At 58.2% G+C, this 12,539-nt stretch overlaps 1 protein-coding gene across 2 annotated transcripts; it reads left to right on the top strand.

Annotated features, from left to right (window-relative positions):
• Positions 1 to 36: 36 nt before the first annotated feature.
• CCDC137 (coiled-coil domain containing 137) lies at positions 37 to 8,504 on the top strand. Of its 2 annotated transcripts, XM_031469332.2 has the most exons (7): positions 37 to 196; positions 555 to 688; positions 2,068 to 2,290; positions 3,681 to 3,763; positions 3,904 to 3,983; positions 4,103 to 4,359; positions 6,304 to 8,504. In XM_031469332.2, coding segments are annotated over exons 1-7 (915 nt in total). In that variant the 5' UTR covers positions 37 to 59; the 3' UTR covers positions 6,305 to 8,504. The 2 variants fall into 2 exon arrangements, with proteins under 2 accessions (XP_031325192.1, XP_031325191.1); XM_031469331.2 differs by having other exon boundaries at positions 4,103 to 8,504.
• Positions 8,505 to 12,539: the final 4,035 nt, after the last annotated feature.

Here is a 12,539-nt window from a genome sequence, read left to right as displayed (position 1 = left end):
CGGGGGCCGGGCGGGACTGTGCGGGAGTGCGGAAGTGGCTTCGCCGCGGGGTGTCGGGCATGGAAATGGCGCGAGCCCGGCGCGAAGCGGCGGCGCCCGCCGGGACGGCGGGGCATGGGACCCGGGGGCGACGGCAGGGCCGGCTGCAGCAGCAGCTGGGGAAGCGACGCTCGGCGCCGCGGCCGGGGCCGCGCAGGTGGGTGCAGGTCTCAGCGCACTGAAGACTCCCCGGGGCCTTTCCCGCGGCCGGCGGCAGCCGGGTGAGCGGAGGTGCGAGGGAGTCTACGGGGTGGCGCTTGCCACCTTCCAGGTGCCGTCAGTGCCGTCCTGGACGAGGTCCGGGAGCGCCTCGCCCAGGGTCCTGCGAGGAACCAGTTCAGGGACAGCCTCCGGGCTGGTGAGGACGAGAGCAGAGGTCGTGCTCCTTTGACCCGCACGCACCACAGCGGCCAGGGTGGCCTGTGAAGTTTCTTTGTCTAGGCCCAGCTTCAGCTTCTCTGGTTCTGCTTTTGCTTGACTTGGGATGTGTCTCACCCTCGTGTTCTCCTTCCCAGCGAAGAGAAGAAGAAAGTGGATTGCAAACCCAAGAACCAGGACGAACAGGAAATCCCTTTCCGGCTCCGGGAGATTATGAGGATCCGCCAGGAGATGAAAAACCCCATCAGTAACAAGAAGAGGAAGAAAGAGGGTAATGTTCAGGCCCGTGCCGGGGGTAATAAAGCCTTATGTGTTCGAATCCATTTAATTGCCCAAGTGTTCAACGGCATTTCAGGCAGAGGAAGTCGGCCAGGCCCCAGCAATCCGAGGAGCCTGCGGAGGACTGAGGGAAGGCTGGTGTCAGGGCTGGCGGCAGGTGGCAGTGTGGTTTCAGGTCAGGCTCCAAAAGGAGCCCCTGGCCTCATGGGCAGAGGTGGGAGTGTTGACTCCCCTCCCCTCTCCTTCCCAGGAGTGCTGGAGAGCCATCAGAGGGGATGGTAGATTCAGACTTAGTAGAAAAAAAAAAAAAAATCGCTGTGTAACAAGTGAGGGAGTGAGGTTGGACACTGCAGGTCGATGAGGCTCTTGCAAGTGAGAAATGGTGGTCCCATGGACCAGAGGGCAGAAACGATGGTGGAGAGAAGTGGATGGTTTCCAGAGGTTATGGAGGGAATTGAGCAGACGCCCTGAGAAGTGCCCCCTTCCCCCAAGGCCAGGCAGGGTGCCCACCTGTCGGCCTCTGCCAGGGGTAACACCCTGGCTGCTGCGGAATGGAGTCCAGCGTGTTTGCGTTTTGTGTACATGTATAGGTGTTTGTTTTCCCAAATGTAGGGCTGATTTTGCAACAGTGGGGTTTTGTAATGTCTCTGTAAACCTTAGGCTTTCCGTTGAGGGTTAGATGGCTGCCAAAGGGATAGTGAAATGAAGAGTTGAGGACGGGAAGGGATAGAGGAGGTCGCTGGCCCAGGTGGGAGGGGGACATTCTGAATCGCACTCTACTGAATCAGCCCTTTTCCTGGTTAAGTTACTTAAAAGATAAAGGCTTACACACTTGGTAAAATTAAACAGTTCTGAGCGGTATGAGGTGAGGGGTAGCCTCCGGCCCTGTCTCCGAGTCTTGCTCCCTCCCCGTCTGTCTTCTTGCGAGCCGTCCCAGAGGAAACAGTGTGTGTATTTTCACACATTCACTGTGTAAAAGCTGCACCTTAGTTCTGTGCGTTGTTTGGTGTCCTGGGTTTTCGCTTCCAGTGGATTTTGTAGATCCCTCCACATCCCTTCCCCAGCTCTGCCCTGCTCCTTGGCAGCGGAGCGGTGACGTCTCTGGGTGAACACGGGAATTCACTCATTCAGCCACCTATTGATGAACACTTAGGTTGTTTCTTGCTTCCTTTTCCAGCCGAGCTGCGGGGGACACCTATGGCCTGTCGGGGGCCCCGGGCTGGCGGCTCGGATGCTTTTTAGCTCCCTCTTGAGCCTAGTCTGCCCTTCCTGTCGCCCCGGGAGGGGAGGTGAGCCTGGGCAGCCAGCCTGGCACCACCTGCTCCCTCCTCCCCTACGACCCGCCCTTCTGAAGTCTCCCTGTGTCCTCAGCCCAGGTGGCCTTTAGGAAGACGTTGGAGAAGGAAGCAAAGGGAGAGGAGCCGGACATCGCCGTCCCGAAGTTCACGCAGAGGAAGTGGGAGTCCGACGGCGCCTACGTGCGGCGCATGGAGCAGGAGGCCCAGCACGTGCTGTTCCTCAGCAAGAACCAGGCCAGCCGGCAGCCCGAGGCGCGGGCGGCTCCCCGGAAGGAGAAGTCAGAGCGGAAGAAGGCGTGAGTGGGGCTGGAGAGGTTGGGGGTCCAGCCGCGTGCACGACTGTCTCCTGCAGTGACAGCATCTTGTTGTGGGTGGGCACCCTTCTCCACCACGTGATTCAGGGAAAGCACAGACCTGGCAGTCAGCAGCGTTTCTCTCTGCACGGGACCTGCTTAACCTCAGCTCCAGCAAGGCTCTGAACCCACGGAACTCCAAAGGCCTGGTTTTGTCTGTGCCTTTCTCTGGAAAGCATCAGGGGTCTACGAGCTGAGAGAGGCCGAGGGCTGCTGTCCACGCAGGCCGGGTACAGGGAACCAGTAGCAGGTGGGGCTTGGTGCCCTCCCGGGAGGGCCTGCTGGCCGCGGGGGGATGTCGGTTTCCAGGGTTCACGTTTCACCTTAAAGAGCGTTGAAAGCCTATAGCTGTGTCATGTGCACACGTTCTGTGACCTCTCAGACTCGGCTGGTGGGAGAAGTGGAGACACTGGCACCTGCACCTGGGGGCTCACGGGAGGTCGGAACCAGGAGGAAGCCCTCCGCGAGCTGCAGCTCCCCGGCCCACCTCTGCCCTCAACCCAGTCTCCACCTCCCTGAGCCTGCGGGTGGTGGCTGGGGTGGTGGTCTCAGCAAACAAGTGCTTTTGGAGATGCATTTTTATCTTTTCTGCAACATTTTTTCCTCTTTTTTTGTGATGGAGGTACCCGGGATTGAGCCCAGGATTGCCTGCATGTTACACGTGTGCTCTGCCACTGAGTTGTTACCCGCCCCCCACTCACTGCAACTTTTGACATGAACCAGACCAAGCTTTCACCAGAAATTTCTGTAAAACTTGTGAACATTGGATTGTTTTCAGCTTTGTGGATTCTCCCTGTGTCTGAATCATACGTGTAGTCACATTAGCCAATGAAAACTCCAGCACAGCAGACGCATGCCGGGTACCACCCAAAGCCACAGTGATCTCCAAAACTGTCATTGAACGTTGATTCCAGTCACATTAAGGGGCCATATCACATGTGCCACGTGCGGGGGCCCTTTAGACGCAGCAACACAGGTGACACTGGAGCAGGGGCCATCTTATGCACTGGGCAGCATTCCTGGCCTCCACCTGTGGGGGGCCAGGAGTCCCTCTCCAACCCCCTGCTTTGTGACACCCCAAAATGTCTCCAGACATTATCAGATGGGCCCTGGGGACATAGTTGTCCCCACTGAGGATTCCTGACTTGGAACCTTGGAGGGTCCTGCTGGGTTCAGTGCCCTCTCTGTGGGTTGTGGGGTGGTAGTGGGATGGGCTTTGGAGGCAGCCACCTGGGCTCTGCTGTGGGGCGTCCCTTGTGGGCAGGGGTGATCTCTGCCTCCTCCTGAGTCCAGTGAGATGAGAGGAGTGTGAACAGCCCTGCTCTCTTCCCAGGTTCCAGAAGCGGCGGCTGGAGAAGGCCCGGCAGAGGAGGGAGGAAAAGGCCGCAGAGAGGCTGGAGCAGGAGCTTCTCCAAGGTGCTCTTCCCGAGGCAATAGTCAGCCCTGGTTCTGGGGGCCGGGGTGGGGCGCAGGTGCCTGTGTCTCCCCGGGGTTGGTGGCTGGGCAGACAGTGGCGCCGGGTGCCAGGACTGCAGTGGTTGTCTCTGCCCCTCCAGATATGGTGAAGTTTGGTGAGGTCGTGCTGCAGCCCCCAGAGCTGACTGCCAAACCCAGGATGAGCATGAGCAGGGGCCAGGTAAGCAGGGGCGGGGTGCTGGCCTGTTTGCCCCCCAGTGCTGCGTGGCCCAGGGCACAGGACCTGGGCCGCATTGTCCCTGGGCTCAGGGTCTTTGCTGTCTCCCCTCCCTCCTGCAGCTGTGCCTCCACCTCCCTGGCTCTGCTTCTCAGCCTGGCGGGAGAGTGCTGATGCTGGAGAAGTCCCTGAGCCCTGGCACCGCGTCCCAGCCCCAGAGCACCTCGCCAGCCCGGCAGCGGATCGTCGTGCAGGAGCGAGAGCGGGCCGTGCAGGCCTACAGGGCGCTAAAGCGGCTGCAGCGGCAGCAGCAGGGGCCTCAGCCATCGGGGTCGCCCTGGCCCGCTTCCAGGAAGACGCCAGAGGCACGCCTGCGGTGGTGAGGGGCCAGAGCTGCTGCCCCTGGGTAGGGCGAGACGGGCAGGTGCCTGTGGTCGAGTGTCCGTTCCCTGGAACACATCCTGGCCCTCAAGCTGGGGAGAGGGCTCCTGTTTTTTTCTCCGTAAAGATTCCTATTTCGTGAGTGGCCATCTGTCAGGCCCATGTCTCACATCGGGTGTTGTCTGTCCCCTGAGCCCCTGTAGGTGGGGACGGTGCCGAGGCGGGATGTAGCCAGCATCGTTCCCCTGAGCCTAGCGTCGCTCACAGCTTTGTTCTGAACACACAGGTCCAGGCTGAGACAACCCAGGGCCGCTTTAGGGAGCGCTAGTCCCACAGTCCTGTCCCTTAAACGCCAGTTAGCTGTAGGCACTGCTGACGCAGGCTGACTAAATCAGCAGCTGAGGCTCTGCTGGACTTGGCAGAGCAGCTGGCCTAGGGCCGGGCCGGGCCAGGCAGGCAGCGTGCACGCACGGGGCTGGGGCAGCACCTGCCCCGCCTCCACCTGCTCACAGGCGCTGCCGTCACAGCCCCTGCGGAGGCAGCTGGAGCCACACCAGCTTCTGTTCCGTGTGGAGACTGACGCCAGCCACACCGAGGTCTGGGGAGGGTGGCGGGCCCGTCCGCGAGGACGGGAACCCGGCCTGGGACTCCCTGTGGTTGGAGGGCCACGTGAGGCCCTGCCAAGGGCAAGGCCTGCTGAGGTGTGCTTCTCCCCCTGATGCCAGAGGAGGGCGCGCCTGGGCTCATCATCCTGCCCAGATGTGGGTGCCGGCAAGAGAGCAGAGGTGAGGCTTTCAGGCAGTCCAGCATCGAGGGATGGAGTTGGGCTGTGCTTAACCCCGCTGGAGAAGAACAGCCCCCGGGCTCCCTCCCCGCTCGCAACAGCTCGGGCTCCTCCGGCTGGCAGAGGGGCGCAGACAGCTGGGTCAGGGCCAGGCCACGGTGCTGGCCGGGGCAGCCCTGCGTGATGAGTGTGGAGCTCTGTGGGCTCTTACCCTTCCCCGAGTTTGCGTTCTATGCAGTGGAGTTTATTTTCTAATTCAAAGATTTAATTGTGAAGCGGTGCCTAGAATCAGGACCGTCGCCCTCTCAGGGGTGTATTTCCTGGTGGCAGGTGGTCCTGGCCCCTGCCTGGGGTGGCCAGGCGCTGGCTACCATGCAGTGCCCAGGACTCGCCCCCGTCACGTGGCAGCTGGGGTGGGCAGCACGCCTCTTGCTTGGTGCTGGCATCCTTTTTAGGGCTCCAAGGTGGGCAGGGCAGCCAGAGCAAGGGGTGAGGGGGGTCGCTGAGAAACGCCTCTGCTTCCTGGACGCGTTGCAGGTGTGCTGTGGTTGTGGGGGTGAGGAAGCAGGTTTTGGTGAGGGAAGTTTGCCTCTGATTACGTGAAATAGGGGAATTATGTCACCTCAGGCCCCTGCGAGAGTGTCCCTAAAACTGGCCAGCTCAGCCCAGGCTGGCTTTTCCATTGGAGACGTCACCAGGCCAGGGTCACCCTTCAGAGCTGGACCCCAGGCTGGATGTCACCGCTCAGAAATGGAGCCCAGACTAGGGTTACTCCGAGACAGAGCCCAGGTGGGATCAACCATTCACGACGCCCAGCCCAGATTAACGGTGTTGACCTTAAAAATTAAATGAGCTCTTCAGCGAAAATGAGTCTGTTTGGAATGAGAGAAATTGCAGTTTGGAACAAGCAAACTGGCAAGTTGAAGACAAAGGGAGGGTCAGCCTTTATTAGGTTTTTGGAGGAAGTTGGAGGGCTGTGGCGGTTTTCCATCAGCTACAGTCAGCGGGCAGCTTGTTGCTGGCTTGAAGGAAATCTTTTTTGCTGCTGGGTCTGTGAGCTGTGGCGAGGGGTGCCAGAGCCCTCCCTTCGAGGCTTCCCGACCCCATTCTGATTTAACTTTCCTTTGTTCATTTCCACATTGCTCCCCTTGGATCAAGATATTTCTTGGAGAGCATCCCTGATCAGTTTTAGTAGAATTGAGTTTCGTCCCTCAGCGCCAGCCAGGAAGGACCTTTCCTGGATGGCATGTCCCACGTCAGAGGGAAGCGCATGGTGATTGGAAGCCACATGAAGCCACGTTTGAGTAACAAGGAAGGCAGAAAGGGGGCTTTCAGCAACTTTCACTCTGAAAGTCCTGCCTTGTGAAGGTCCAGGCATCAGCAGCCATCTGAGGGCATCGAGCCGGCACTCTCTTCAGCGTGTCCTTTCTGCAGGGGGTTGAGAAGCAACAGGTACAAATTTTAAAATAACTGGGCAAAGCAGAATGAAAAGTAATAGGACACCCAATTTGTGTGATGGTTCCAAACCGTGGCGCTGGACCTGAAGGTAGCCAGCTGGACGAATCACGGGACCAGGGAGAGTCATCTTGTGTAACTGGGTTTCTGCTTCTCCAAAGGTGTTTGTCCGGGTGGTGTTTGCGATCGCGCAAATGCCCCCTTGTTCGGCAGGCAGGAAGTCGGGCTGCGTGGGTGTCTGAAACTGCGTCAGCCAGTGAGTCGGTGCAGGTTGTTGGCTGCAGAGCCAGCCGGCTCCCTGACGCTAGGGGGAGATTTCTGATGTGCTCATTGGCGCTTACTCTGACCCAAGCGGGAAAGGCCAGCTGGGTTTTGATGAGAACTGGCCAAACGACATAGACTTGAAACACTTGACCGATACAGTGCGTTTCCTGACAGCTCTGAAGCTCAGGGAGTGTTCCTTTCCCGTGGGATCTTAGCCACGGAGGCGGCAGTGGCCTGTCTCTGGAAAAGCTTCAGATGGAAAAGCGTTCAGTGAGAAAACACGCCAACCATTGCCAAGACATGCTTATACCCACGGGATGGTGGGCAGCTCTGTGAAACCCACTTGCCAAACCTCAAATGGCCCACCGGGCAATTTGGAGTGCCTGGGAGGGAGCAGTGTGGACTGTTTTTCTGGATTGTATTTTGGAAACATGACACCAACCCTGGATCCAACAATGCTGCATAATGTTTATCTGATGTCATCTGCTGAGAATCCATTACTTGGGAAAGCAGCACGGACGTCTGCACACTGGTGCTGAAATTCACAGCAGCAGCGTGTCCACCTGCCCCTCATGTCCCCCGCAGTCTGGGCAGGAGGGCGTGGCCTGTTCGCCCTGTGGGAAGGGCACCGAGCATCGCCGATCCAGGCTCTTTGTCCGTGGCTTGCCGAGCTTGGTTGGAGATCCAGCTGCTGGCATCGTCTCTGTGCCCCGAGGCAGGGCCGTTGTATAGTAGTGGGGCTGAGCCCCGAGAGTGGCATCAGGACCTACAGAGACGGAGAGAAATTCATCCCCAGTCTGGAGGGTTGTTTCTCAGCGCCAATGAAGAGGGGAGCTTGGAAAAGCTCCTCATTCCTTGGAGTCCCGGCCCTGGGAGGTGGGAGGACATTGGGTGACTGAAGGTGCCTGCAGCGTCCTGGGTTCTAGCAGTCTTTCTCCCAGTGTGCTGGCCTCGTACAGCAGTGACAGGCTGGGAGAACTGCTGAGGGGACTCTGGGGAAGCTGGGTATTTTCTTGGAATCATCTGGAGTGCAGGCTAATTGGTGTGCCAGAATAGCTAAGTCTGGAGTGCGCCTAGTTTTCCGTTCTGTTCTGATCCTTGTTAATGAACGTGGAGTTGAAGGCTGCCCCGGTGGGTTCCACATCCACTGGGAGACCAGAATTCTGAAAAACAGTCGAGTTGGCCTGTGATATTGTGATGTATAGTAGGTATATATTTGGTTTTCATCCCCATTTCTGGCCTAGAGCTCCTAAAACCCCTGGAATTTTCTGTGATGGGAGCAACAAAGGTGTCTCTTGCTGGGTGAATGGGTTGCTTTTGGACTCCACCTAAGGATGGGGGCTGGCTGCCAGGAGGACCAACCAGGTGATTAGAGGGTCTGAACTTTCCAGTCCCAGCTTCTCCCCACCACCCAGCCTCCAGGGAGGGGAGAGGGCCTGGAGGTCGGATTAGTGGTTTACTCAATCGTAAGACCCTAAAGGACAGGGTTTGGAGAGCTCCGGGTTGGCGGACATGGAGGTCTGGGGAGAGGAGTGCACTGGAGAGGGCCTGGGGCTCTGCCCTGTTGCTGTGTGTTGCCCTGTGTATCCTTCCACCTGGCTGAGTCGTGCTCTGTAATAAACCAGGGATCTAGTAAGGAACACGCCTCCCTGAGTTCTGTGGGCTGCTCTAGCAAGTACATTTGACCTGAGGAGGGGTCGGGGGAAGCTGATTTGTGGCTGGTTTTTCAGCACAGGTAACACCTGACCCCATGGGGCACTGGGCGGAACAGGTCTCCCTGACGATGAAAGCTGTCCCCGACTTCTCATGGGTCATCAGCGACGTTACATGCTGTCAGCATTTACCCAACGCAGGGGGGCGGGGTGCCGCCAGAAACAGCCAACCCCAGGCCACGGGGGGCATCCTGTCCTGTGGGGAATCCTGGAAAGTACAAAATCTTGCCTGAGAACCAAAAAAGAAATACAAAAAATGAAATGAAAATAAAACCCTCAAGAGCCAACAAAACAAAAAATTAAATGTTCTTGAAATTTTTAAAGCCTATAACATTTGGCCTAGGAAAACTGATTTTAATGGGGGGGAGGTCAGTGGCCATAAAAGAAAAATCAGTAGAAACAATGACATACATGTTTGTGTTTCATATCCAAACATCACTCCCCTGTGGGCGCCACCTGCCACGGCCCAGGTGGAGCTGTTGGCAGACTTGTGTGCCGCCCAGGGGACTGGCTTTGTGATGCCCAGGATATTCAGCCACCAGACATGCCTGTTACCTGGGTCACAGTGTCAATGCTGTGTTTAAGGGGCTCCTTTCACATGGTCAGCCCCTTTTTGTTGCAAAATGGAAGAACAGTTTGGGAAGCCTTAAGGAATTTGCTGTCTCAGCTTCCCCTCCTGGGTCTCACAGATGCTAATAAAAACAGGGCATTAATGAACAGGAGGATGGAGAGGCCCAGGGGAGAGTCCAGGGACTTGTCTCAACACAGTGGAAAACTTTACAGGGCTGTTGAGACATGAGACGGACAAAGCACGGAGAGGGGGCGGGAGGGCACGGGACTCGGGGCAGGGTGGAAATGTTTGGGCGGTTGTTAAGAAACGTGATGAATACAACAGACATTGACAGGGTTAAAGCGAAGCTTCTTATAGAGTGCTGCCTAGGCTGGGCAGCCAAAGGGGCCTTCTGCTGGCCCCCAACATTAAAGGGCCCCAAACAAGTCCACTCCGTTTACCCCATTTTGGAGAAATTTAAAGGCCAGAAGGCAGAGACTGCACTGAGAAACCCAACCAGCAGCCGCTTGGGGTGACAGTTAAGTCAATCAACCAAGGTGAAGCTTGTACCTGACTGGCTGGGGGACGTTCCCACACCTGGTCTTGTAAAACAGGGCGTGTAGCTCTGCCCTTCAGGACATGCTAAGTGGGGACCAGTGAGGCTGGCTCAGTAGGAGCTGGGGTGCTGGCCCTGGGCGGAGTCTGGACTGGGGCTCATGGCAAGAGCCCGTGAGCACCTGCCACGAGGGCTGCTGGGACCTTGGATGAGGGAGCTTCCACTCGGGGGGTGTCTGCTGCCTTGCTCCCTGACCCAAGTTAACGCCGCCCCGATGGCTGAAGGCTGTGAAACGATCTTCAACGCCGAGAAGGCTACAGTGTCTGGGACGGTGTCAGAGAAACGCTCTAACGGGGACAGCGGTGCTCAGAGCTGTCCCATGCACAGATGGCAGTGGACGTGGTTTACAGCAGCCCACGCCGGCCAGGGACTGCAGGCGGAGCCTCTTCGCCCGGGGCTGCCTGGATCTGCACGAGGTGATGCTGGGTTCTGCTGTCACTTGGACAGGGCCCTGTAGACAGTTCATTAAACTGTCTCAAATCACTGATATTTAAAAACTCGATTTTTTTTTTTTGCAGGGGGGAGGTAATTAGGTTTACTTATTTGATTTTGCAGTGGCAGTACTGGGGATTGAACCCAGGGCCTCAGACATTCTAGGCATGTGCTCTACCACTTGAGCTACACCCTCCCCGCTAAAACTCGATTTTTCTTTCACTCATTTTTAACAACCAAGTGAATTATCTTTAACATACTGTTACATACTTCTATTTTATGTGAGTAATATATACAGATTTTATGTAAACGTTTTATATAAATAAGAGGACCTATCTACACGTCATAAGCATTTATGTTTCGTATACTTTTAAGCATCTGGGCATCTCTAAGTGAAGCCACACCCGGTGGCATCCAGGGCCTCAGGCAGGCCACAGAGAAGGGCTGCCCACCGGCACCTGCACCCAGTTCAGTTTCCATCAGGAGATGGCAGAGCAGAGGCACAAAGCCTGACCCTCCACTTAAGAATGTGCTGGACTGCCTGTAACCAACCTCATGTCTTGGGTGAAGTGGTGGCTCGACAGTCATCTCTGCTCCCCGGAGGTCTGTCTCACCATGGGTGCTGGCGCAGCCCCCTCCTCTCGGCCTTGGCTGGCCCTCTGGACACAGGTTCTCTGCTGTGTACCTCTGGTCTGGATTCCTGCTCTGGCCACCCCTGCTATGGAAAACTGTGCTCCATGCCTGCTTGGCGTCTAGGGCCAGCAGGAGGCAGTCTTCGCTGACACCTGGGAGGCCCCTACTGCACCCCCAAACCAGTCTGGGAACTCCGTACTTGGAGATGTGAGTGCTGACCTCACGGGCCCTGTGGCACCCACGTGGAACTCGGGGTCCAGGGTGGGCTGTGTGGGCAAGTGTCCCAGGTGCTGCTCCCCTCCCACTGGAGGAAGTACCTGCCCCAGTGTCTTGGGGGGGGTGTGCGTCGGGGATGACAGAGCCCCTGCCTCCTGGAGCCACGTCTCTGCTGCTCCTTCTTTGTTTAGATCCTGGCACTCTCTAGGCCCAGAGCCAAGACAGAAGCCCAACAACAGCAGAGCACCCCAACAGCAGGGGCAGGGACGTCCGCCCTACTGGACACACCAGTCTACAAGGTGTGCCAATAAGTTGGGAGCCTGCTACTTCCTATATGAGGTTGTCTCTCAAGGTGGCCTGACCTGTGTGTCAGCCTCGGGGCCGGAGGGAAGGCAGCCCTCTCCCCGAGATGAGACACCCTTCTTTCTTGGTAGGAAACCGCTCTGACCACCGCGTCATTCTCAGGTGTCACTCTGCTGGAATCCGCTTGAAAACCCAGGGATGCTGAGGCGCAGGTGGGGGCGGTCCTGCGGGCACTCCCATCACTGGGGGGGCCCCTTGGAGCTGTCTCCCAGGCCCGCCCCTCCCCATCCTTGGTGTCCCCCTGAGCTGTCTTGGCCGCTTCCTGGGCACCGGGCACAGCCCCCAGGAGCCTTGGTGCGGGGCGTGGGAGGTGGGGTTTGCGTGTCATCTGTGTGGCCCGTTAGTCTGAAGCAAAGCTTGGTGGGAACCAAAGCCCTGGCTGCCCCGGGGCTCGCCACCTGCTGCTGAACAGAGTGGGCATGGGGACAACCTGGTGGGCTGGCTGGGAGGGAAGTCGGTGGGAAGCAAGGCCTGCAGAAGGCTTGGCAGAAGGAAGGAGGGCTCAGGGCAGCCAGAGTCCAGGAGCCAGCAGTTCCGGGCCTGCCCAGCCCCTGCGGTAACGAGCCGTTCAGGTGATCCTATGAACAAGGACACTGAGTCTGGGTGGGCCCCTCTGGTGGCCAACCTTGGGAGGTGAGGTGGAGGCCTAGTGGGACCCCAGCATTCAGAAGGTCACCTGCCACCGGGGCAGAGTGTGGGGTGTGTGCAGGTGGCAGGTCCTGCAGGGAGAATGACCAGCCCTGCAACACGACGACAGTGAGAACTGTGGGCTCAGAGCCCAGGGAACAGACATTCCGGCGGCCAGCACTCCCACCAGGCCAGGTATGGGGCGTCCCCGCCAGGGCTCCGATCACCACTCCGGCCTCGCCGTGCAGCCCCACGCCCCGGGCTCCCGCTCAGCCAGCCGTCCTCGCCCCCAGATCGTGGGAAACCCGCTTGTTGGGTCCTTCAGGATGGCTGCGCCCAGACAGGCCCTCAGAGGACGTTTACTGCGACCGAGGGCTGCCTCTCACGGTGACTAGGGGAACGGGAGCCCAGACGGCGTGAGGTGTCCCCGTCTGTCCCCTCTGGGCCTGGACATCCCGCCCTGCAGTCAGGAGGGGGTGAGGCCACGGCACAGCCGCAGGGGTGGTCCTAGAGACCTGCGGTGCTG

The sequence above is a fragment of the Camelus dromedarius genome, chromosome 16 (genome assembly GCF_036321535.1).
Source record: "Camelus dromedarius isolate mCamDro1 chromosome 16, mCamDro1.pat, whole genome shotgun sequence".
In the NCBI taxonomy this organism is placed as follows: domain Eukaryota; kingdom Metazoa; phylum Chordata; class Mammalia; order Artiodactyla; family Camelidae; genus Camelus; species Camelus dromedarius.
This window is presented reverse-complemented; position numbering and strand designations above follow the sequence as displayed.

Bases quoted from the DNA above. Each gene is read 5' to 3' on its own strand.
- CCDC137 (XM_031469331.2), top strand. From the start codon at position 60: ATGGAAATGGCGCGAGCCCGGCGCGAAGCGGCGGCGCCCGCCGGGACG. The intron at 2,291-3,680 runs GTGAGTGGGGCT...CTCTCTTCCCAG, and splicing joins AAGTCAGAGCGGAAGAAGGC to GTTCCAGAAGCGGCGGCTGG. The intron at 3,984-4,102 runs GTAAGCAGGGGC...TCCCTCCTGCAG, and splicing joins TGAGCATGAGCAGGGGCCAG to CTGTGCCTCCACCTCCCTGG.